General features: G+C 50.2%; 9 protein-coding genes across 9 annotated transcripts; 3 read left to right on the top strand and 6 right to left on the bottom strand.

Moving 5' to 3' along the window:
* Nucleotides 1-73: 73 nt before the first annotated feature.
* J7T55_000192 (uncharacterized protein) lies at nucleotides 74-1,883 on the bottom strand (the record flags this gene model as incomplete). Its single annotated transcript, XM_053133806.1, has 3 exons — nucleotides 74-592; nucleotides 658-1,360; nucleotides 1,417-1,883. The coding sequence occupies 3 exons, from the start codon at nucleotides 1,881-1,883 to the stop codon at nucleotides 74-76; spliced, it is 1,689 nt and encodes a 562-aa protein (XP_052988390.1).
* A 968-nt stretch (nucleotides 1,884-2,851) lies between these two features.
* Nucleotides 2,852-4,011, bottom strand: J7T55_000191 (uncharacterized protein; the record flags this gene model as incomplete). The annotated part of the gene is made up of 4 exons (XM_053133805.1): nucleotides 2,852-2,965; nucleotides 3,017-3,270; nucleotides 3,681-3,718; nucleotides 3,887-4,011. 4 exons carry the CDS (start codon nucleotides 4,009-4,011, stop codon nucleotides 2,852-2,854), a joined length of 531 nt encoding a protein of 176 aa, XP_052988389.1.
* Nucleotides 4,012-6,417: 2,406 nt separating this feature from the next.
* J7T55_000190 (uncharacterized protein) lies at nucleotides 6,418-8,121 on the bottom strand (the record flags this gene model as incomplete). The annotated part of the gene is made up of 1 exon (XM_053133804.1): nucleotides 6,418-8,121. One exon carries the CDS (start codon nucleotides 8,119-8,121, stop codon nucleotides 6,418-6,420), a length of 1,704 nt encoding a protein of 567 aa, XP_052988388.1.
* A 2,134-nt stretch (nucleotides 8,122-10,255) lies between these two features.
* On the bottom strand, nucleotides 10,256-12,046 carry J7T55_000189 (uncharacterized protein; the record flags this gene model as incomplete). The annotated part of the gene is made up of 3 exons (XM_053133803.1): nucleotides 10,256-11,201; nucleotides 11,376-11,866; nucleotides 11,927-12,046. 3 exons carry the CDS (start codon nucleotides 12,044-12,046, stop codon nucleotides 10,256-10,258), a joined length of 1,557 nt encoding a protein of 518 aa, XP_052988387.1.
* A 656-nt stretch (nucleotides 12,047-12,702) lies between these two features.
* J7T55_000188 (uncharacterized protein) lies at nucleotides 12,703-14,373 on the bottom strand (the record flags this gene model as incomplete). Its single annotated transcript, XM_053133801.1, has 5 exons — nucleotides 12,703-12,884; nucleotides 12,974-13,543; nucleotides 13,593-13,685; nucleotides 13,736-14,195; nucleotides 14,248-14,373. The coding sequence occupies 5 exons, from the start codon at nucleotides 14,371-14,373 to the stop codon at nucleotides 12,703-12,705; spliced, it is 1,431 nt and encodes a 476-aa protein (XP_052988386.1).
* Nucleotides 14,374-15,980: 1,607 nt separating this feature from the next.
* J7T55_000187 (uncharacterized protein) lies at nucleotides 15,981-17,581 on the top strand (the record flags this gene model as incomplete). Its single annotated transcript, XM_053133800.1, has 3 exons — nucleotides 15,981-16,027; nucleotides 16,120-16,881; nucleotides 16,933-17,581. 3 exons carry the CDS (start codon nucleotides 15,981-15,983, stop codon nucleotides 17,579-17,581), a joined length of 1,458 nt encoding a protein of 485 aa, XP_052988385.1.
* Nucleotides 17,582-18,279: 698 nt separating this feature from the next.
* Nucleotides 18,280-19,195, bottom strand: J7T55_000186 (gmp synthase; the record flags this gene model as incomplete). The annotated part of the gene is made up of 2 exons (XM_053133799.1): nucleotides 18,280-18,806; nucleotides 18,871-19,195. The coding sequence occupies 2 exons, from the start codon at nucleotides 19,193-19,195 to the stop codon at nucleotides 18,280-18,282; spliced, it is 852 nt and encodes a 283-aa protein (XP_052988384.1).
* An 835-nt stretch (nucleotides 19,196-20,030) lies between these two features.
* On the top strand, nucleotides 20,031-21,002 carry J7T55_000185 (uncharacterized protein; the record flags this gene model as incomplete). Its single annotated transcript, XM_053133798.1, has 1 exon — nucleotides 20,031-21,002. One exon carries the CDS (start codon nucleotides 20,031-20,033, stop codon nucleotides 21,000-21,002), a length of 972 nt encoding a protein of 323 aa, XP_052988383.1.
* A 519-nt stretch (nucleotides 21,003-21,521) lies between these two features.
* Nucleotides 21,522-23,221, top strand: J7T55_000184 (uncharacterized protein; the record flags this gene model as incomplete). The annotated part of the gene is made up of 4 exons (XM_053133797.1): nucleotides 21,522-21,890; nucleotides 21,955-22,121; nucleotides 22,201-22,913; nucleotides 22,989-23,221. 4 exons carry the CDS (start codon nucleotides 21,522-21,524, stop codon nucleotides 23,219-23,221), a joined length of 1,482 nt encoding a protein of 493 aa, XP_052988382.1.
* Nucleotides 23,222-23,723: the final 502 nt, after the last annotated feature.

Genomic DNA, 23,723 nt, shown 5'->3' with positions numbered 1-23,723 from the left:
GACCATTCCCAACATCCTCACTGCCAACCCCTTGAAACCATGACCTGACCGTTCCACCACCAGATTTCTAATTCTAAGCAAGGTTGTTCCGTCTCCTCTTGCAAGTCTTCGATTTCGTCGTGGACCCAGTGGCCGCGCTGGCAGATGATGCCGTCGTCGAAGACTGAGCCTGAGCCTCGACACTCGACACAGCGCTCGATGCCAGCGTCTCGACCGCTTCTGCGGAAGTTGTAGCGGCAGCGGCAGAGTCTTGGGTCGATGCAGTCTGAACTGCGGCGACACTGCTCGCGGCGGCGGTTGAGAATTCCGCAACGGCCTGCGACGTAGAGGAGCTGGCCACAGTGGAGCTGGCGCTTGAGGCCTGGGCAGAGCTGGAGCCAGAGCCTGAACCGGAGTCGCTCACACTGCTGCTATCGAAAGTGGAGCCAATTGGTCCGAACTTGATGTTGCTGTATACCACAGACGATGATGCAGCACTGGATTCAACGTCGGATGGCACGCCGCTGTCGGTGCTGCAGCTTCCGCGCCCTGTTCCGGGGCCGGTCTCGTTCGTTGGGTAGGTGGAGTCGAGCCAGAGCATGTTGGCGTAGTACTAGAATGGTCCTGTCAGATTTCACAGTCCATCTCGGACGTATACCTATGGTTGTGGATACTCACATCATCCCAGAGAGACATGACCAAGACCATCGGTTGAGCCAGTGCGTCACTCATGCCTGAAAAGCCACCGCGAGCACTGAAGATATTGTCATCTCCAAACGCAGTCTTCTGCGAGGAACAAAACTCTGGCGTAATACTGTTGTAGCCAGCATTGCCCTCGATGGTGCTCTCGCTGTTCGCGATCACCACGCCATTCTGCACATAAAATCGCTTGATTGCACTAAGACTTCCGCTCTCCTCGACAAACTGCGTGACAACAGTAATAGTCGAGCTTGTATCAACAGTTTTGCCAGACCCGTAGAAAGACTCGTTGCCCTGCCGGAAGGGGTTAAAGTCGCATCCATCCGGGTCACAGTCACCAGCGTAGCGTGTAGAGCTGTAGGTTCCTCCGCAGTTATCTCCCGAACAGCTATGATACGACGGCGTTGTGCAAGTATGGGGAGTCAGCGCAGTAGAGATCACGTTGGCCTCCCAGACGTCCATCTCGGCACAGCACGCGCCCTTGCCGCCGACACCCGAGTTCGCGCTGGTGTCTGAGGGTGTCCAGTCCTCAGCGTTGGCGCTTCCCGCGATAAATTTGAGGTCTCGGGGACATTGGGCATCGCAATAGCCTGTGCCATAGCTGGGACCTGCATTGGAGTAGGCACTGGCCCCACCGTCGAGGTCCATTGATACGAAGTAGAGAGCACCATTGAGTCCGCAACTGCACGCCAGAGGTCAGAATTGCTCGATATACTTTCACTGTGTTGAGATACTCACGGCAAGTTCGACACATCCACATCAAAGGTAAACTCGTTGCCCAGCAGAGTAAACCCTTGATACGAGCTATCATTCGCCAGCAAGTATAGTCTACTGCCAACGTTCGATCCAGTGACAAAGTCCAGACTCAGACTGGACCCCGTAGAGGTCACACCGTAGGTAGACTCATATTCGGCACCATCGACACAGCAGTTCTCCGTGCACGTGGCGTCGTCAGGACACAGGGTAGTATCCCATTCATTGCCCGTGTAGCAATTCGTACTGCTGCTCTTGTCATGGGTCCATCTCCAGTTGGCGTCTACCGTGATGCTTCCCTCGACATCCGTGCAGGTTCCGTCGGAGCTGCACTCCTGCCAAGTCAGAGATGGGTGTGTCTCGGTTTTGAGGCTGCAGGACGCTTGAGCTTTGACGATGGTGGCTAGGGCAAGGATGCCAGTGGCCTTCAGAACGTTTCTATTTTCCATCATGATTTAGGATTCAGTGAGCGTGAAGGGCCGCGTAGGCAGGTCTGTGAAGCAAGGATGGAGCAGTTAAGGTGGATGATGAGAGACTCGAGTGAGTGTCGGGAGCTGCCTGCAGCTGAAGTCAGATCTCAATGGAATAGAAAGAATGAGTGTACCAGAGACGCTGCCTGAGGTGAATTGATACAGTCGCAAGAATCCAGAGCAAAATTGTGCCCTAGCGACATATATACACCAACAGCCTCTTTAGCCACGCATGTCAGACCCCAACATGCATCCTGCCTTAATTCTGTGATCGGGTCACAATCCACATCTGCAATTGGAGTCCGGACAGACTATATTGGCGGATTTGACATTTTTGGTTTCGTGAAACTTCCTCAGATCCTCATCGGAGAATATGGTCGAGTGACAGTCAGCAGTTGCACGCCCCATTCATGGCGCCACTTGCACGCATGGAAATTCAGGGATCGGAACAATCTAAGAATCAGACATTCGTCGGCACCAAAACGGACGAATACATTCGAATTTTGCGCTGCACTGCGCCATGCTCATTTCCCATTATCGCTTGGTGGACTTGAGTTTGGATATGGGCAATTGATAGTCCACACGCAGCCTAGCCAGTCTCGAGATGGCTTCACTGACTGGAACCCCCCCCCCCGCTACAGGGGCATCAGCCCACTTCTGCATAACGGAACAATTACCACCTGAGTCCTGAAGTAGCCCGTTGACTCAAAAAAGAAGTTCTTCTGTGATCGTCATAGCTTTTTCGTACACTGATGTGAAGTTCTCTTGATTATGTTCAGCGATTCCATAGATATCCAAAATGGTATAAACAGCTCGGTGTCATTTGGGAGCATAGACAGTCTTCATATGTCCTCTTAGACCGCCCCAAATTGAATAGACCACAACCAGTAGTTTGAGTATATTGTGCATATGACTTGGAATGTCATCAAAGGTCAGGTGTATTTTCTCTTTCACTTATTGCCGACCGCGACGTCATCCTGCGCATCACTATCTTCTTCTGAGGCGCCGCAACCGAAGGTATCATCAAAGCTATCCAGCGCCGAGAGGGGTGTCTTGAGGTGGATCTAGTTCAGTTGGACATCTCGCTCTACTACGAGGGAGCTGACGACATGAACCACATTCTTGATCTGGCGCCCGTTCAAAGGTGTTTTTGCCAATTCGCTCAGAGCCTCTTCCAGAAGCAACGGATCTGCTCTGGCCTCAAGGCTTATGCTAGAGGTCCTCCAGATGCGAACGTAGCCTTTCAAATCCACAGGTAGGTAGTGTAAGGTCAGGTGCACTCGGAATTTGAACGCGTGGTTGTAGCTGCTGGGTCGGTTTGTAGTGAGTAAAAGTATTCCTCCGAAGTATTCTAGAATCCGAAGAAACACTGTGTGAATTAGATCAGTCATCTGAATTCCAGCTGTCGATTGTTACCGTACCTGAGCTCACGTCAAGGAGTAAAGAGACTCAGATAGCATGATAAGCTAAATGAGATTTGTCCTTAAGAGCAAGGGTAATAGCTCTTGGAGGTCCCTTTGAATAGATATTAAGTTTAGCCGGCTGCAGCGATGATTTCCGGGATGATCTGATAAGCTCTATTTTATCAGGCTCACTCGTATCAGGCTAATATATAACTACATATATAAATATAAGAATTAACATTTGTCTTAAATCAATGTGAAAGAAGTGACTTTGATGTGCTCTATAGCCGAAGGCAACAACATCGCTAACCCCACCCGTTTGTACGTGTCCTCAACGTCGGCCACCGGTTCCAGAACAAGTGCCCACAGGATGTACTCCAATTTCCGAAATCCTTCCCAAATGTCGATGCAATCCTGTTATCCAAGTTAGAAGATGTATCGTTATCATAAAGCATTCTGACATTATGTAGGAAGACTTGCATCGCGGTAACATAGGTCAGGCGACACTGAGAGCCAACGACCGGACGCTTCCGAGGTCTCAGGAAGGTCGGAGCTGTCCTCGTCGCTCAGAGCTTTACCCACAATACAGCACTCCAGAGTCTGATAAGCAGTCGAGCTGTAGCATCCTTCCTTCTGGTCCATGACTGCAAATCCAAGAATCCCTTCGCCCCTTTGAAGAAGGATCGTTTGCGGCTCTCCTTCCACATAGTCAAATCGTGGAAGGACGTCGCGTTGCGTCTCGAAAAAATTAGAGGTAGGGTGATAGTATCCAGTCGGCGACTTAGCCTTGAAAGTAGAAAAGCAGCAATTATTCATTGCTGTCCATCTGACAGTCGAGACCTTGACAAAGTCACTAGACACAGATAAATAACCCGGCCGAGACCTCTTGATTTTGACGCAGTCAAAATTAAGGTCAAGTCCACATGGAATGCTGGAAATCCAAAACTTTGAGCCTTCGGTAGATGCCCAAGACCAAGATGGAAGCGAGGGTGTATCGTAGATCAGAACTGATGTTCGTAGCCATAGAAGTTGTTGTGGGATATCTTCCTCCCAAACCCCTTCGATCAGAAATTTATAAGGTCTTTGCTTTCGCTCTTCGCTTAATATTCCCTCTAGGGCAACCAGACGATCAGATTGGCGCGTGAGCTTTTTTTCAGAGTAGCTTCCCAAGAGCGTAAGCCAATCCTCGTCTTCGTAAATTCCCAGGTCAGCAGCGTGACCATTCTCGTCTCGTTCCAATGTATCACATCGCCATGACATACCTCCTGGCAATCCAAACCCTTCTGGCATGAAGAAAACTATGCGTTGAGCAAGATGCCATTCTTGAAGAGCCCACGCCCTTTGTTGCAAGGGGCCTTGGTTGGCAGTAGGCATAGCTGGGCTTTGGAGTGCCACATTAAAGTTTCCATTATCTTGATCAGTTTTACCCGTAGAAGAAAGCTGTATTGCGATTTTTGGAAACCTTTCCTGAATGAAAAGACCTCCTGTCGGGTCTTGAGACCCAGCTGCAGCAATAACCAAGGTGGCCTGTTGATATAAAGCACCCATGGACGCGGCCTCATGTGCCCAGTCGTCGTCATCGTCCTGTAAGATGCACAAAGAATCAATCCAAAGGTAATCAATACCTAAACTGCGGGTTAGAATAACTGCCTCTCGAAATGTTCTAGGCAATGCCGCAAGGGGTATTCCCGAATAATGGTCCTGTATATTTTCTTTAAGCGTTCGGATTGGTTGTTTATCAACTGGCCCCCAGCAGTGGCTTAAAGCACAGTACTTCCCAATTGCGCTATTAGTCTGTACAAGCCTAACAGAGTTGTGATATGAGGTAGCAGTCTTGACGTAAAGCACTCGCGTTGGCAATATAGTTTTAGTCCGAGATGTGATGCTTCGTTCACATTTGGGGCGCGCTGCAGTGCAGTCGTACAGCAGGTTCCGTACTAAAGCGCATATCTGATCAACTTCTGACTCATCCTTGAAAATAGGTAACTGAGTGGTGATGGCATCTGCAGCGGGATCTCCTAATTCTTTTTCATCAGTACTCCGTTGAGAGCCTCCCCCACCAAATTACTGAACTGACTGCAAAATTGAAGGCAACCTTACCCGTGTCAGCCCAAACTGCAAAATACAAGCAAAAATCATTCGTGGCCGGAAATTTTAATTCAAACCGACACAAAACCCAACTTTGTCCTCCTTTGTGGTCGCGAGGGCCGTAGCGGCTGGATAATCTCATTCTGCGCAGCTTCCCTCCTTCATCCAGAGCAGAACTTTGCTTTCCAAGCAGCTTTTCTAAACCCTGATAAAGGAAATTGCATAGCGCACACTGTTGCACAGTGTGTTTGAAATCACAGTCCTTCTCCAATTCCCATTTCCTATAATCCGAGGCCTTATTAGGTATATATTCCCAAGGAGTCGAAATATGCTCGATAAGACGAGAGCAGAATGCACAATAAGCCATGAGGCGAACGCAGAATGCACGAAAAATTATGTCGACTTGTTCAAATCTGCAACGAATCGCTGTGTGTATGTCGGTCTCGTATGATAGACTCCGTTTAGGACAGATGGCGCTGCTGAAAAGAGGAGTGGAGTAGTCGGCGTTGCTACCCTAATCAATAGGATATGAAAGTTGTTGCGTAAAGCTTGCTAGTAGAGGAGGGATGAAACCTGTGATGCAAGTATAGAAATGTAGGAAGGCAGAGAACTGTGAGGGCGTGGGCTGAACGCCAGCGGGGCACTCTGGGCTTCGACCCACAGGGCCCTTATCGATAGGCTTATCGTATCAGCCACTGCCGTACTGTAAATAGCTTCGAGGGCACACGCGCAGCTACGCTGCCTTCGCCTTTCTTTTAGTTAGGCGAACATTAACGGGAATCAAAATATTTTTATAGCCAAATCGAACTCTTGTACTGTGACGACATAGGGACTGTTTCAGCCACTGAAATGCCTTTTCTAGTCAAGCACAAACAATGAAACAAATGAACATTTCCTTTCCCAACATTTGAACCTTGCGTGTCAAACCTCGCAATATGTGAGCCTCAGATGCAGGAGAACTCACCCATACTCAGACCCAATAGAAGATGTGGCATTGTTTGTGGGGGGGGGGGGGATATCTGGACCTATGACGAAGTGGCGGGTGTTGTCAAATTATCGTCTCCTCTGGTGCTCGTGTGATCCAGATGCGGCTCTGCCACAACCATGCCATCTTCCTCTTCTGTGGCCTTCTTCTCCTCAAGTCCATACTCTGTTTCAAGGTCTGTTCTCAGCGGCACATGTTTTTCAATTGCAACAGCGATTAATCCTGAGGCACCAAACGCCATAGCCCCGTACCAGACCGTCTTCAAAGCCTCCAGGTACACATCCAGCACCTCGGACTTTACAACGGGCGGTAGTGTTTGGACGTACGCCCCGCTTGCAAGCTGATATGCCTTGCCCCCTCCCAGCGCTTCCCTCACAGCCACGTCAGATATCCGGTCAGAGAGTTGATTGAAGCGATTGTTGAACATGATACCCGGTACTGTGATTCCCCACACGTAGCCAAAGCTGCGTAGAAACGAATATACCCCTGTGGCAGAAGCAACATCTTTCTCTGGTAGGCTCGCCAGTATGGCGGGGAGCGTTGTGGGGAGGATGAAGGCACGCCCCAGTGCGTCCACAATCTGAAGCATGGCCCACCCACCGGCATGCGTGTTTCGGTCCAGAAGTGTGTTCAGCCCAGGCCCCAATGTACTCAGGACGAAACCAATCGCGTGAAGGCGACGGTAGCGACCTGTTTTGGAGAGGATGATGCCTGCTATGGCTGAGCCGGGGATAAGCAGGAACATGAAGGGCAGAAAGTTGATGCCCGTCTGCACAAGGCTCGTGCCTCGGATGGCCAGGAAATACACTGGCCAGAAGAAGCAGATCCACTGAAGCAACATGGATGTAACGAAAATCATGTAGAAAGCTGCGGCCGAGGTCCGATTGCAGAAGACATGTGGGGGCACACATGGATTGGCGTCCTTGATGAAGTTCTCGTACGCGTGGAAACATGCCCAGCCCACGCAGCCCACAACGATGGGGACAATAATTCTCCAAGAAGACCACGGATATACTGTCCCGCCAAAGGTGAGGCCGATAAGAAGAGAGGTAATTGAACCAATGAAGACGACGTTCCCGGTCCAGTCCACCTTTGCAAATACTCCTTTCCATGAGATCGAAAGGTGCTTGATTCGAAGAAAGAAGAACAGAACGGGGAGAACGATAGCACAAATGGGCAGATTGAGATAGAAGCACCAACGCCAATCTCTTTCCGCGAGCGCGCCGCCCACTACCGGTCCAACAATTGACCCCAAGGCAGCAGTAGACAGTACAATTCCCAGGTATTTTCCTCTCTCTCTTAGCGGCACCATGTCGCAGACAATCAGCTCGACCATGAGCATGATCCCGCCGCTTCCCAAGCCCTGCACCGTGCGGCCAGCGATCATAGTCGCGGTATCATTTGCGCCACCAGCAATGCCGCTGCCGATCGCGAAGATACAGACTGTGATTATCATAGGCCAGCGACGGCCGAAAATGTTACACAGCTGCGCGGTGCCGGGCTGGACTACGGTCTGGGCAAAGACGAAGCAGTTGGCGACCTCGACATACTTGTCGCCGATTTCGAGGGAGGATGAGATATGTGGAAGCGCGATGGCGATGATGGACCCATCTAGCGACGACGTGAACGCGATGAGACAAAGAGAGGCGATGACTAGCCAGAAAGCCGGGCTTTTCTGTGCCTCTTGTGGTTCTGTATTCTCGCCTTCCGAGGCCTTCTCGACAGGAGCTGCGGCGGTTGCCATTTGGGGCTGTGCAGATACCCGTAGCAAAGGAATGGCTCGATATTGATTTTATGAGGCAAACTGCCGTGGATGAATGGGGTGCGATACGACTTTCAACAAGCACGCTCTATCAAGTGCAAAGAATAAGTAGGGTGAACTATTGACAGACGGACCGTGGCAGTATAGTGAAACGAATCAGCTCCGGCCCGTTGACGGTAAGGAAAGAGAGCGTAGTAGTTCCGACTTATTCTACCGATATACGTACAGTACATCTGTGTGATACTGGAATGTGCCAGTGACAAGATTGTGGACTCTCTGTTGTGGATTCTTGGAAGTGCTGCCTCATGCGTACAGTGTCATGGGTGACCAGAAGTGGAGTGACGTGCCTACAACCAGGCCGAGCGGCTATCCAACCGCAATGGGCTTGGAGTCCTCTTCAGGCGCTGATCATGGGTCCATCGCAGCACGAAGCCGTGACGGCCTTCCGGGAGAGCTGAATGACCATTAGGAGAAGGCGGAGAAGGGAAGAGGCGGGTGTTAAGACAAGCTGGCGAAAGCCAGGGGTCCAGGCCAGTGTTCCATCGAAACAAATTCAGCAGCAACCGGGGTCAAAACCTGAGCCTATGACTGGTTATGGTACAAAAGTCTTAGCCAACAAGGCTATGATGAGTGCAAAAGTCTTAGCCAACAAGGCTACGATAGAACAACCCCTCCCCAGTGTTAGGCGTTTGGAGTCATGCACATCAGCAAAGCACCCATTGCTATCAGCTCTCGGGCCCCGCCTCTGCATGTGTTTCTTCGGGCAGCGACCGATTGAGGAACGTTGGCAATTTGGGTTTCCCACGCAATGCTACCCTATGCTGGGCGACTCAGGAACCTAGCGCAACACGCTGTCGGGATTTCGGCAGCCGCCCGCCCGATTTCCGAATCAGTCTACGTGCATATGCACGCCGACCAACAGTTTGATATTTGATTTCGATTGGAAGACGATTGTGGTCTAATATATCAGCGACAGATACACACAACCTGATTTCGGATGCCTTCCAGCCACCGCACTAGGTTGTCTTGACACCCAGAAGGAGACGGGCACCGATACTGCATTTGTTTTCCGCTGTACCTACGAGTGATTTAGCAATTGTGCAATGTGGTGACACACGGCCGCATGCGAGCCCAGGTGTCATCTTGACGCAGAGTCCCACGACAAGTTCGCTGCTAAACCCTTTCTGATCTTTTCAGCCTCATATAGCTCAAGTGCCTAGGCCGCATAACGGAGACCTCCGGCCCCCACACTTTCCCTTGCACTGCCCTGTCTTCATGTTATCGTGGAAGGCAACTGAGGTGGAGATTGGGACTTATTATGATCGCGGATGTAACGCCTGAGTAACCGATTTTCGCTCCTCGGACCGAGTGCGGGAGATCAATCAACGGAAGGTGGCATAAGGCTCCACAGTGTTGGGTGGCTGAACGGTAGCCAAGCCTGCACTCTGCGTGTCGTTGCATCGTAGGCAGATGCAGTTGGAGGTTTGAAATGGAGCCTCTTTGAAAAAGCGCGACCGGCATTGGAGCTACCATCAAGACCAAGACACTGAAGGGGCTGATCAAGCTCCACCTCAAACAGGGATAATCATTCAGGACCCGGCGCGATACCAGGCGCAGTACCACCTCATCAATACTAGTACATGTGTCCGCACTAATTGCGCCCCGTACAGGTAGCATCAATACAAGCGCCGACACCAACAAAGTTGAGCGTACCCAAATATTTGCAACCAACAAACATTTGAACAACGTATTACTGCGCACTTGAAAGCGGACCCTTGTCATGTATTCTACGATGCTACGTGGATCAGTTCATCATTTGCTAGAGCAGTGCAGATGTGAACCGCGCTGAGTCCCACTTAGGGACCAGGTGGCTCGATATGGTTACTACGGGGTAAATTGAAGGAGAGAGCAGGGCTCAATGCACCTTGCACTCGCGTTTTAGTATTCTCAACGGTGTTCAAGGCCAAGGCGTATCATCGTTCTTCGCAGTCAACTCTCGGACGCAAAAGACGGGCCAATGAAGTATAGCGTAGATGAATGAGGAACAGTGGTGTCATTCAATATTACTGACTTTCACGACAATCTGCACCAGAGAGCGCAACTTCCATTAATCACACTATGCCCACTTGACATAACAGGGATATCCATTGGCAGGGTGCAATCCCCCTGAGTCCGTCTGATATGCCCGCTCCCCATGTACCGTCTTGATGGGTTGCCCGAATAGTGTCCTCTTCATCTTCTCGACCACGCCCATCTCGCTCTCCATTTTCGCATCGAAATCATCATAGGCATCTCGTATCTCAAGATCCCTGCAGGTAAGAATGACAACCACACGAAGTTCGTTCCATACCAAAGTTTGCCCAATGCAGTTTCTAGGACCTTGTTCGAAAGGTCGGTAGGCTGCTGGATCCGCATGCAACTCATCTTCAGACCCAACGAGAAATCGCTCTGGCAGAAATTCGTTTGCTCTCGGCCATACCCGGGAATTAGTGTGTAGTGCTTGGTGAAGCACATTCGCGCCAGCGTACTCCATGGGCTGCTCGTTTCCTTGATGGTCGGTGACAGTGAATCCCGGGAGTCCGGAGCGCAAAGTCCCAGCCGGCCCGTATATACGTAGTACCTCCTTTATGAATGCCACGGTGAGCTTGCAGTTGTTCAAAAGGCTGGGGTTCTCTTTCAGAGCGCTAGCTGCAACGTCGGGGTCTTTTCCAAACACCTCATTGTGCTCATTTCTCAATTTCCTGAGCCATTCGGGATGCTTGGCAAGCATGTGGTAGATGTAGACTATGATCGTGGATGTTGTATCCGTGCCTGCAAAAAGAAAAAGTCGAATTTGGCACGTTGCGTAGTGTGCAAATCTCTCGTCCAGTTTGTCGTTGTGGAGAATATCCACCTCTGGAGTCTCAGCCATGTATGCTTCGAGGGCAAGCGTGGTGACAGACTTGATAGATTTGGGTTTTCTTTGTGTTCCATCTGCACCCACTGCATGTGCTGTCTTGGTCTCCTGAAACCGCCTCTCCAGCTCTTGGCGAATGTACTTATTCATCACATGCCCATTATATCTTTGAATCAGGGGTCGGAAGGGATGCATCAGCACGCGAGGGTCCCAAAAGGAGTGCCAGCTTAGTATGCGATCAAGTGCAGTTGCAAGAACATTAGGCGAATTTTGATAATGCGAATCGTCATCCCTTGACTTGTTAATAAATATTAGCTGAATGGGACCCAGCAACACTTACAACGTGACTTTCAGGATGATCTCCATGGTGAGTCTGGTCGTTAACTCGTCCAAAGAAAACATCCCTTTTTCGACCATCTGAATTAACTTCTCGCGAAACACCAGGACCGAGTCAACGATGTGAGGAACGTTGTTAAGCATGGCTCCAGTACTAAAGCCAGGGTTGAACAAGGATCTCCAGTATTTCCATTCGTCTCCATTCATGGAGATTAGATTTGGGCCACCGGTTATCGGCTGCATAAACCGGGAGGAAACAGCAGTCTTCGGAAGATTGTACTTGTTGCATATTTGGCTGATGGGTCCAGGGCCGAAGACTGTGAACAAAGGAGGATACACTGGCCAGAAGTCCATCAGGAAGAGCTCAGTGTCGGCGTGCTCCTTACAAAGATCTCGCATGGCGAACGCAACCGCTGCGTCGGGAGGGATTTGGTCCACGTATTTCTGGAGCACGAGTAGGTGGCCTGTGATCCAACTCCACTCTTTCGGCATCGGCTGCCAGTCATGTCAGTAATCCATTCACACTCCATCGACGAACGGACTAAGACTGCTCACCACGCCCTGTTTTCTAAGCTCATTGATCTTGCGCCGATGGTTGTAGACAATATGAACAACATATCCGAAACACGTGCACAACAAGACGCCAGCGGTGGACAACATGGATAGCCACGCCATTTTCGAATGGGCTCGGGGTGACGTTTTGTGTGAGAAACGATGAAATGCAAGGAGGAAGGGAGGGGGAAAGGTCTATGGAAGAGCACCTCGAAAGATATAGGGAAGGAAGGTTTCATCACATGTTTTAACGGATCGATGCGACCTGTTGGCTGTACACACACGGACAGCTTCCAAGGGTATCAGCCCCTTGCAGGCGGCAACTTGCCAAGAAGAGGGGCTCTAGGGAATGTTGCAGCCCCACGCCCCGCCCCCAAACTGATTCTGCTAGTCCCGTACCGCTAGCGCTTAGGGATCTAGCACTGGACTCGATGCAGACGGCGTGCAAGCCTTCTGAGAAGCCAATACTTGGTAATTAGGTGTACCTTATTTCACGGGCTATAAACCTTACAATTGTAAAATTTCTTTTCTTCTTTAAGCTACTATTCATCGTTGTTCTCATTCATTCGCAGAAAGCCGCGATACAGACTGCATTATATGCGGTGTAAAATTCGATTCTTTCTCATTTTCTTTTACTAGACAGGATAGATATACAGTTGGCGATCTCTTTCATTGTTTTTTTCTGTCCATCTTGTACGGAATGATCTTTTTGAAGTGAACCGCCACTGACTCACGATGCCGCTCCCAGTTCTTGTCCTGTCATCACAGCTAGATATTCCTCAGATTTGCTTTGACTGTATCAATATGGTATTAAGTTTCCCCAGTCTTTGTGCTGCCTGTGCCGACACTTCTATGCTGTAAGATCGTGAGAGAAGACGGAGGGAAAATGGAGCGAAGGAAAAATCCAGCGATACGACCAGGGCGACGCTGTGGCATTTCCTCCGCATGGTCTCGATTCGAACTGCCGGAAGCATTCCATATTTCTGTTTTCAGATTAGTACGGGTGTGCGCATGCCTCTATTGCAGGCAAGGAAATAGGAGACAACCTACGTTCTCGTGAGTGCGCGGCCTCATCCGTGGTCTGTGGAGTTTCCATAGATTGCGACTGCTTAAGGTGCTCATGGTAGTCTATCTCCTCCATCCCCAGAGTTGAGTGCATTGTTGACATGTTGTTCGCTGTCTGTGTCTTGTGGTCAGGATCACCTAGTAGTGTGGCAAGACCGGTCAGGGTGGCGTTGGGTATCTTCGAAAGCAAAAACCAGCCAAATCGGGCCGGCATGGTGCGCTGCTGTGGTTCCGAGCAGCGTTCAGATTCAGACGAGCGCATTTGCATGACTTTGTCCACAAATCTGCGGAAGCTGCGAGAAGCGCCTTTGGTTGGGCCGACTAACACTGCCCGATAGACCGTAACTGAGGCCATCAATACGCCGATACAGGCTTCAGCATGCAGCCAGAAGACTTGCCACGGAACGTCAAGTGTATCTCTGTAGTACGTCCCAGCAGCGCGCGTTATGGAGCACGCCAGCATAAAAAGAGAGAGACAAAGGAAGACACCAAAGCCAATTTTGGTCAAGAGTGCCATCTGCGATTTCTGAAGGACGAGAATGGGAATAGAAATGACTAGCTATTGTCAGAAAGTACTTCCGCGTTTTCGGAATATGGAACATACTTGCAACGTCTGTCAAGGCATCCAGAACTGGCCCTGTCCAGAATGTGAAATTCAAGACCGCGTTAGACACCGGAAGATTAGGGAAGCATTTTGCTATGGCATTTGTTAGTCTCAAATTGACAATCAGGGGCGGTAAAGCCTACAAGAACTTGACCCAAAGTATGGACAAGTAATCAGCTGCTGTAGGATCATGTAAATCCAGGCAACGGCCGTGGCAACCACTGCAGTCCAATAGTATCGTATCAATACTCGTGGCATTGACAGCAGAAGCGTGTGGAAGAACGCGAAGTAGCAGAACTTGACCATGAAGATGGTAGTCCACAAGAATGTCATGTAGGCGAATGACCAGTTCATTTGATCATATACATCGGCGATCTCCTGAGAAGCAATCAAAGACACCACCTGATCATTTCTCATGAGAGAGAAGACAAGGTAGATGATTCGGGCTCTTTTGTAGAAGATAGATGTTGAAGCAACCAAGGATGCGAAGCTGATGATGAGGACGCCATCGTCCAGTAAAATCCGGTGACGTGACCAGACCCGAATAAAGATGCGGCCAATGAATGCAAGAGATGCGAGGGCAAAGAGAAAGCCTATAGCTGTCTAGAGAGAATACATTCAGTATTTGCAAATGTCAGACAGACTTCAACCTTACCTTGAAGTTCTGCATCGAAATTTTGCCGGTATTAGCAATCCTCCATTCGGCCGCATCCCTCTGCTCTTGAGTGAGAGCAGCGGCCATCTCACTGATGAGGGTCCAGTTCAAGGACTGGGTATCCATTTTTGCTTGACCAAGTGAAGTTTTTGAGGAGCTTTGGTACGAGTGTCGATGATCGCGTGGTAGAAAAAATGTTAAGAAGGAATCCGGAGAGGTGCGCTGGTGATGGCGTTTGAGCTGAACCCGAGAACAAGGGACCAGGAGTATATTAGATAAAGCACTCGGTATCTTCAGCAAGATCGCATTAATCGCCGATCCAGCCAGAGCGGAGACAGACAGTTAGGCAAGACTACCCTACATCGTCGGTATGCGGGTTGGTGTAGCCTGAGAGCACCCGGATCACCAAGATCGTCCGCCTAATCGACCCCGGCAGTTTGAAGCTCGCGCTCCTGACGTGTTGGCAGACCCTTGCAACGAATGCTTGCTCGTGACGCTGCAGAGTCTGATCGAGATGAGCCGATCAGTACGGCGCAGCAAATGTCTATTTTTAAAAAAGATAGGTTGGCGGGCAAGACTTTGCTAGGCAATTGAGCTATATCTTGGCCTGCACCTATGGCTTTGCCTCGCTTATCAGTTTGCGGGACAACGTAGCAGTTGTTGGCGCTAGTATCTATTTTGAATTTGTTCCTTGCTACTCTCGTTGCATTGTTTTCCAGCGCTTGCCATGCTCGACGTCGCAATTCTGATCCACTCCTATGCATCTCTTGTAGATGACCGCACCAACATGCATATCCAATTCCCGGAATCTTTTGCTGAATGCAGAACATGACTTAGCGCTGGCCAAGCGAGAAGAAGTGCTGTCTCCCTCGTTGTAGCCTTAATGTTACCAACACATATGTGGTTAGTTTGACCGCGAAGCTGAGCAAGCAATGTGGATATGTATGTAACCAACAGACGTTTGAGTGATTTCTTCCCATCGTAGCCTCTTCCTATTGGATGATCAATATGACAACGACAGCCTCGGCGGTTACCCGAGGCATGTTTCTGTGGCATACAGGCCAACAGTTGACACAGCCACCATTCGACCCAAAGAGCCTCACGCCTAACATCAGTTGGCACTGAGAAAGCGGGGATGGTAGCATTAAAATTTTGGAACCTTTCAGTGTTGGTATTGTTGGTGGGTGTGGAGCGAACTGAGATACTATGGTGATATCACATGTCTTGGCGCCGCCATTCAGCTTCAGCCCACGAGCCGACTCGTGCTGGGGCCGGTCACTGACATCCGTTAGACTCCAGCACGAACTGATTGGCATCATCGTCAGCCAGGCAGAGACTCAGTAATAGTCATTCTTTACAATGTACACCGCGTGGTGTGAATCTATTGAAAAGCCGATTGCCTCCCAGCCGCGTGTCCTCCAACGCTTCACATCAAATATTTATCACCATTGTTCGCAAGACAAAACTGTTCTTCTGCTTTGCTACATTCATTTAAAAAGCGAAAATGTCAAAGGCACTACATTCCTTGTTCGAAATTTCCCCATACCAGGACACTACCGCGTCTTGTCAATATCCTCCTTTTTCTTTCGCAGCAGCCATGGATTGGACTAAACTTACTTCTTTATCCCACTTCCTTATGGGTTGGGCTATAATAGGCACAGTTCTCACATCGATCCTGCGTTACATGCTAGCTGTTGCCGAACACTCCCCTGGAGGAACCTGCAAAGCCACGAATGAACAGCCTCCCCCGGTCCCAAAAGGTGTACCAATACTGGGGCATGTTCCTCTACGTTTCTTCTGGGACCCCTTAGGCTTCTCACATACGTATGTCATCAGCTACCACATTTGACCGATTACTGAATTTTACTCCAGCTGTCATGCGTTCTGGAAGCGCCAGCCTGTCCGGCTCAAGGTACTATGCCAAGACTTGTATATTGTCCAAGGAGCCAAAGACGTACTTGGACTGTTCAGGCAACGATCCCAATCTACTCTGTTCGTTCAACGCCTTGTCCTCGAGAATGCATTTCTCCTTCCAAAGGCCGCAACAAGACTGTACCTCCAGGATAATTCAGGACCCGACGCTAAACCATTCGCCGGGTCCATGGTACGGCACCACAACCGTGTCGAGTTCCATGCTCGAATCTCTCAGCAACGGCTCCTCTTAGGGTCTGGACAATCATCCCTGTTCCGTCGGCTCTTTTCAAATATCACTATGCGCCTAAGCTCTTTAGAGATAGGCCAGGAGTGGGAAAATGTCTCGGATCTTCTTGACGTCTTCAAATCCAACCTGACAGCTGCGACTGTGGACTCTCTGGCTGGACCTGCCCTCTTGCAAAGACACCCGAGTCTCGTGAAAGATATATGGACTATTGATAAAAACATCATAGGGCTGCTCCTCAAGATGCCTCGCTTTATGAATCCGAAAGCACACCAAGCCCGAGATCGGGCACTCGAGGCCGTGCAAGATTGGCAGGCCTGGGCAAGGCAGAACTTCACGCCCGATGCTGTTGATGAAGAAGTAAATGACCCGTTCTGGGGCTCTAGCTTCTTCCGTGAGAGGCAAGAACTTTTCTTAGCTATGGATGGGTTCAGCTATGATGCAATTGCGTCTGAAGATCTTTCTTTCATTTGGAGGTACGTTGAGCCTGTCGAATCGAAGCAGCATGCGCCTAATTGATCTTCCAGTGCAAATACCAATGCTGTTGTGGCTGCATTCTGGCTCAGTTTGGAAGCATTCCGGGATGCCGAACTCCTGAAAGCTGTCAGAGAAGAAGTCAACTCATGCATGCAACTTGGACCAGATGGTCAACCGCTCTTTGACGTTCCTAAATTAATCCGTCAACCACTCCTCCAGGCGATGTTTGCCGAGAACTTGAGGCTCCGTGTTCATGGGTTTCTCGTCCGTCGTCCAAGAGAGGATATGCAAATTAACAAATGGACGATTCCGCGTCATCACTGGTGCATTGCCAGTTCTACCCCGGCCTCAATGGATCCTGATTTCTGGTGTACAGGAAACAGTTCTGGTCATCCAGTAGACCAATTTTGGCCTGGACGCTTCCTCCAAAAAGATCCAGAGTCAAATGCCCTGGTATTCTCGCTTGCTGGGACTGAGGGCAATTGGGTGCCGTTCGGAGGTGGTGCGCATGCCTGTCCCGGTAGGATTCTCACCAAACGTGCGAACATTCTGGCTCTGGCAGTGATGGTGACCTTATACGACTGCGAAGTTCTCGCGAGCGATGAAGAGCTCGCTTTGAATTCAGGAACCTATCCATTTGGATCAATCCCACCTCGTGGCAATGTCCCAGCCAGGATACGTCGAAGAGCGATGATTTGAATGACGGAGTCTTATAAATGAGCGATGGCGTCAGAGTATTCCGTTTTTTAATACATCAGAAATTGATCCATATATCAAACATTACTTTCCAGCTTCCATTTGTGAATCTCGAAATTATTTGCGCTCACTGCGAATGAATTGTCGTAGGCTGTCGATGTTGGATAGGCAGCAAGGAGTCCGCCTAGGAACAGTAGGACTATGAAAAGAGTACTAATGACTGTTTTCTTGTTGTACATGTTTGCAATGCCTGCAAGGTTGTAGCGAAAGTATTGACATGGAAAGAATAACAGCCTGAAACAGAGTGCAGTCAATATGTTTCTATATGCTTGGAAGCTACTAGAAGTACAATGACGTGAGAAGTGTCCTATAGATGTTATCGCGGATTGGAAATTTGTTCTTCAACAAGTGCCATGATACGTGAATACCGATTGCAAAGAAGAAACCGTGCCACACCCGATAAATATTCTAAAAGACAGTCTAATAATAAGTATGCTCTTGCATTTCATTTACTTCAACATTTAAGGCGTTCGAGGTTTATTGTTTCTGAGCCCTCATTTTCGGTTTGTTGTTTGTGGACAGCTTCACATTGTTTCTAATACTGCATCAACGTGTAACTTAGTCCGGACTCATGATTCAAACATCCAGTTTCTTCCAAAGCAAACGGTCTTTCATTGCAATATTCCATAAGCCAAGAACTTTTATTTAATATTGTCATCATCACCGTGAAAGAATCTCAAGATCGCAGCAGCAACCAAATCACCATCGTGTTGCCAATGTGCCGTCTCCGCAGCCCTGTCTGCATGATCCAGATCCTCAATGCCACCGCTGTCAATCCTCAACTGAATCTGCCTCTTGACCATGTCTTCGTCAAACGCGAGGTGAGCCTGTGTTGTGAAAAGCCGGCCCTGGATGTAGACACCCTGTACTTCGGTGTGGCTACTATGGCCCCAGACATCCACCCTCGTACCCGGTTTAAGCAGACCATTCGACCACTTGGGACTGGGCGGTGTCACGACGTGATCCTGATGCATTTGATGCAAAAAGACACTGCTGTCGTCTGTGCGGAACAGCTGCTTGCCCACAGGAGACAGGTCGATTCTCGAGTGGCCGAGCTCCCAGTCCTGAGTTGGAGCCGGGGCTACCTCAGCACCTAGCATCCGGCAGAGAAGCTGATGGCCGAAGCAAACGCCGCTGAGGTGGAGATCCGGCCGGCGCTCCCACAGCTCTGCATCCTGAGTATCAGCATCTCTTGAATTTCTTGTTTTAAATGCATCGTATCATCATCTTACCTTTCAAGACAGCAAGGAGCTTCAGAATCCATGGGTTGTCGGCATGGGCATCGTACATGCTTCCTGTGATCAAGATCCCCTGGTAATTCTCAAATTCTTCAAAGGTCGGAACTGTACCTCCCTTCTCTTCTACAACGAATTTTTGGTCCGTGTCGACAGCCAGCGTAGGGTCATGATCGGCACCTGATTTTTGGAAGTGACTATGCAGGATCTCCCCAAAACTTCCCTTCTCGGCGTGAGTATCGGGGTGAGGTTCATCCGTCTCTAGTACAATTATCCGCACTTTGGGCGAAGCAGGCGAGGCATGTTTCTTGACTTTACTCATGGCGTATCTGGGTTTATGTACCCAGACTTTGGTGTCGGTAACTGATATGATTGCTTTAAATTCGCTGTCCACAAGAATTGATTGACAGCGAGTTACTTCGTTTCGGATGGTAAGTCTTGATGGCAGACAAAACTCAGACTGATGTCTAAAGCTGGTGAATCGCAGTTCTTAAAAGCTGTCCTCCATAGTGAGAAGTCAAACTTCTCACGTAATGCCAACACTTCCCATTCTTGACTAGCCATGACATTCAACGCTGCTTTGTTCCGAGAATGCGTGCTTGTGTCGCCACTACACTGGGCTGAGCTCAAGCTAGCCTTGGCTGGCTCCACCTTCGTCGGCCAGCCGCTTGTGACTATGACGAAGGCAATCGAGGGATCAAGCAGGGCTATAGTCATCGTCCTGCCCGCCACCAAATCGCATGTAGCTTCGGAAAGGTTCTCGAACTTTTCCTCGGTCGCATGTTTGAAGACTATCTATTCTACAGCCTTGCAGAGACATGGACTTTGAATCAGACCCTGGTCCTCCGGTCACAGGAATCGCGCTAAGACACTGCCTAGTACTTATACAGGAAGGCTTACAACCCCTTGCTAAGATCGGAGTGGATTTCTGATCTTTTCCTATTCGGCATACGTAGGGATTCCTTCGGAAACTGTGCCGAGGCATCTGATGATGCGGGAAAAAACACCTCGGTGCTGCCTTGTAGTACTCAAACACAATACCTAGTACTTACCATGCATGAAACTTAGGAAAGAAACAACAAATTCTTAATGACGCAGTCTGGACTTGTCAGTGTTTATTATTCACTCACAAATCGGCCCCGACAACAATCCTCAAGATGTTGCCGTCGTTAGCAGACCAACTAGCCATCGAGCAAACCGGGCCGGGCCAATTTATCTCCAAAGAGCTTCCCCAGCGCATGGGCAACGCAATGCCTATCGCATACGGCGGATGCACCGCAGGCATAGCAACGCGCGCAGCCTGTGCCACGGTGCCGGAGTCGTTCTCGCTATACTCCCTCGTGGGACACTTCCTCGGGCCAGCGTCGACCACAGAGAAGCTGGCATGCACGGTTCACACCACGCGTAACACCAAGACCTTCACTACGCGGCGCGTCGTGGTCAGCCAGCAGCGGCCCGATGGCCAGGTCCGCACATGCCTGGAGCTGCTGGCGGACTTCCAGGTCGAGGAGCCGGCGCTGATGGCGTACTCTGCGCCGCCGACGATCCCGTTCAAGGGGCCCCACGAAAGCCCCACAGCGAAGCAGCTGGCTGAGAAAGCTGTTGCTCAAGGACTTGCCAGCAGCGACATAGTCGAGAAGAATGGTATCATGTTCTCAATGATGGAGAACTTCTTTGAGACGAGGACTTGCGCTGAAGGAATGACCGGTCAAAATGTGGTGGGCCTCCTGAGGACGCTTCCGACGGACCAGGACGATCTCCCGCTGACAGAAAGGAGTTCCGGAGATTGGGCCAAGACGAAGGAACCCTTGACTTCAGCTGGCGAAAAGGCGGCTGTTCTCTCCTTCTTGATGGACGGCGGCCTGTCCTTTCTCCCGCTCTGGCATGAGCACCTGTGGTTTGACGACGCTGGGGCTTGCTCGACGCTAGACTTCGCTCTGCGGCTCTTCACGCCTGATGTCGACTTAAGCAATTGGCACCTCCGTGAGAGGAAGACCATCGCAGCTGGCTATGGCAGGACATACTCGGAGGGCCGTCTGTGGGATGAGCAGCGAAACTTGGTCGCTTGCATGACGCAGCAGTGCATATTGCGGCCAAAGCCGCAAGGCAAAGTGAAGGCAGTGCTGTGAGATTTTCTCGGCGGTACTGTGCATATCTATATATTTATTTCCTTGTTTTTCTTCAGTTCATGCAATAGAAGCGTTCACATTGGTGCACCACGGTATGACCGTTGAGTTCTCACACGTGGCCTACCCGCAGCATGACTCGCATCCCAGGTGAGAGATCTGCCACAGGTCGATCTGTGTTTCATACCCACCAAGGCAGCTGCAATCACTGCCGAAGACAGATCAAGCGAAATGAAGTATGGGGTGAGGAAAGAAAGGGATAGGGACAGAGGCAGCCTCTGACGAACTTGTCTCGCAAAACAAGGTTGGATACTATATTTCGGCTAAGGAGACTACGTTATTTACTAAATGGGGAATGCAGGACAAATATAATAGCATGATCAACAAATGCGAACTCTAACTTCTACCCAGGTCTGCGATCACTGGTGAGTTTGCGGGTGATCTCACAATCTCTTTCGTGGTTTTCTTCTATCTAGAGCCGAGCTCTTTCTATTAGCACATATCATTCTTTTTCAGGTCAAAATGGTCGTTACTGTTGGTGAAGTCGTCAACGCCACCTGGAGCCCTCCGCCAGTAGCATGGTTGAACTTCACCAACTGCTCTGCAGCAGCAGCATGGCTTGCCGCCTACGGCCAGCTTTATGAGGATGAAGGCTCACTGTGGGATGGTGTTTCTTTCGACATCGTGATCGGCTATCTAGGTTCTATGATACCAAGGAATTGGACCAAGCCGACGGACGCGAACCTTCTGGTCTGGTATCATGAAAAGAACTACTTCCGAGACAACAATGCGCTTCTCATGGACATGATCAACTTCCCACTGGCCAAGTGCAGTGCGCAAGTTTGCCCAAAGCTTCAGTGGGAAGGCGATCCGGATCTTACCGGCGTTGGCGTAAGTGCTGGCCTGTCCAACCTCCATACTAAGCTTAATTATGCTGATCGCAATGCGTCACCAGGCTATGATGTCTTATTACATGCTGGCCGTTTTTGCCACTTTATACTTTATCGTTCTTTTCTCGGATAGTCTCAGAGACTTTACCGGAGCAGCTGCACCCGCGGGACGGAAAGAGAATCACAAGATCCTCATCAACTGCTTTCGGAAGTCCCTAAACACGTTTCAAGAGTAAGTCACTCAGACATAGATGTTGCCTCGAGCCCTGAAGTTACGTGAGGGGACTTGTTCTAACGATCTCGCAATTTAGCGCCGTGCTTCTCTTTGCAATATCAGTCAATGTAGCGTCCATCACGCGCTGGGCGGCGCCAATAGTCCACCCACATGAGCCGCACGCCTTCTACGGCCTTCTAAACGCCAACTTCATGTCCTCGTTCTCCATATTCCCGGCCCTAGCGCTGCAGTCGCTATCCCCGGGCCTGCGCCGTAAACGGATCCGGCTATTCCTCTGGTTCCTCGTCATCATCTTCGCCTTGACCGTCGAAGTCCTCTACCGCTACGTCTACGGGGCGTATTTCCAGTACCTTTGGAGCCAGGACACCATGGTTTCCGAAGACATCTGGCTCGCAAAATGTGACTCGCACAAAATGCGCAGCATCCTGGCGTACATGACCACCGCCGGTCACGTATTTCTGGCTCTCAATTGCCTCCGCTGGCTGTACCACGCCACGGCGACATTCCGCCGCAGCGGCCTTCGGAAGCTTCAGAACGGAAGCGTGGACCTATCGAATGCGGGACCGTGGCGGCGGAGATGGGAGGTGTGCCAGCCGTACCTTAGGCTCATCGATGGTGCCATCTGCGGCCTGTTCATGTGGACTTTCCTCTTTCTGTTCACGGCGTATAGGGAGGCAGTGAAATCCAAGGCGGGTGAGTCAGACCAGGACACAGAGTGGACTTTCGGCCAGGTGCTGTCGCTTGTCACTTGGGCGCCCGTGGCGCTTGAGCTGATAACTGTTTACCTTTGTGAGTCTGCCCATTTAGACCATCACGTCTTTTACCAAATCCCCATCTTTATGCTTATCGCTAACACTCCGACAGACGAGACCAAGGGCCGCACCAAAGAAAAGAGCCATGGCTTCCGCCCGTTATCCAATCCATCATACCAGGAAAAGCCGGACGATGAGCACGTCTACAGGAGCAGATGGCAAAGGGTACCCCTGGATGATGATGTTGAGCAGCGGCCGCGCTATAGCATGGAGGTTCGGGCCTCTCAGGCTGTTCGGCCGTGGCCTCGGCTCCCGATCACGCCGAGGAAGAGTCATTTTAATTAGGGCTCAGACACAACTTGTCTCGACTTTAAATATGATAATTTGGTTCTCGTGCCTTCTGATCCATCACTTAGAGCTGTGTGCTTGTAAGCGCATAGACGCATCAGTGTTCGATAATCGAGCTAAAATAGAAGTGGGGAGTCAAATTTAGTCGAGTGTTGACTATTTCTACTACTAATCAAGGACAAAAACAAAGGAGGCATAAAACAGGAGCCGTCGGTCACATTCACAGGCAGTAAATTCACCCTTGCATCTCGCATCGGATAGTCTGACGATACTCAGTCGTGGACCGCTCCAAGTCAGCGACCACGCGTTGCATCGTCATGTACTCGCATGGAAGAACCAGACCTTCGCCACCCACAGTATGAAATAACACCAGCCAGCAGGCAACCATCACCCGAGGAAAAGGGGTGGGGGGAATAACATAGAAGAGGACTAATTCCTGGGCGACAAATACAGACTAACGACAAGACAGGTGGACACAAAAAAGGGGAGAGATGAGGCT

Source organism: Diaporthe amygdali (assembly GCF_026229845.1).
Source record: "Diaporthe amygdali strain CAA958 chromosome Unknown NODE_39_length_394161_cov_64_078529, whole genome shotgun sequence".
NCBI classification, from domain to species: Eukaryota; Fungi; Ascomycota; class Sordariomycetes; order Diaporthales; family Diaporthaceae; genus Diaporthe; species Diaporthe amygdali.
This window is presented reverse-complemented; position numbering and strand designations above follow the sequence as displayed.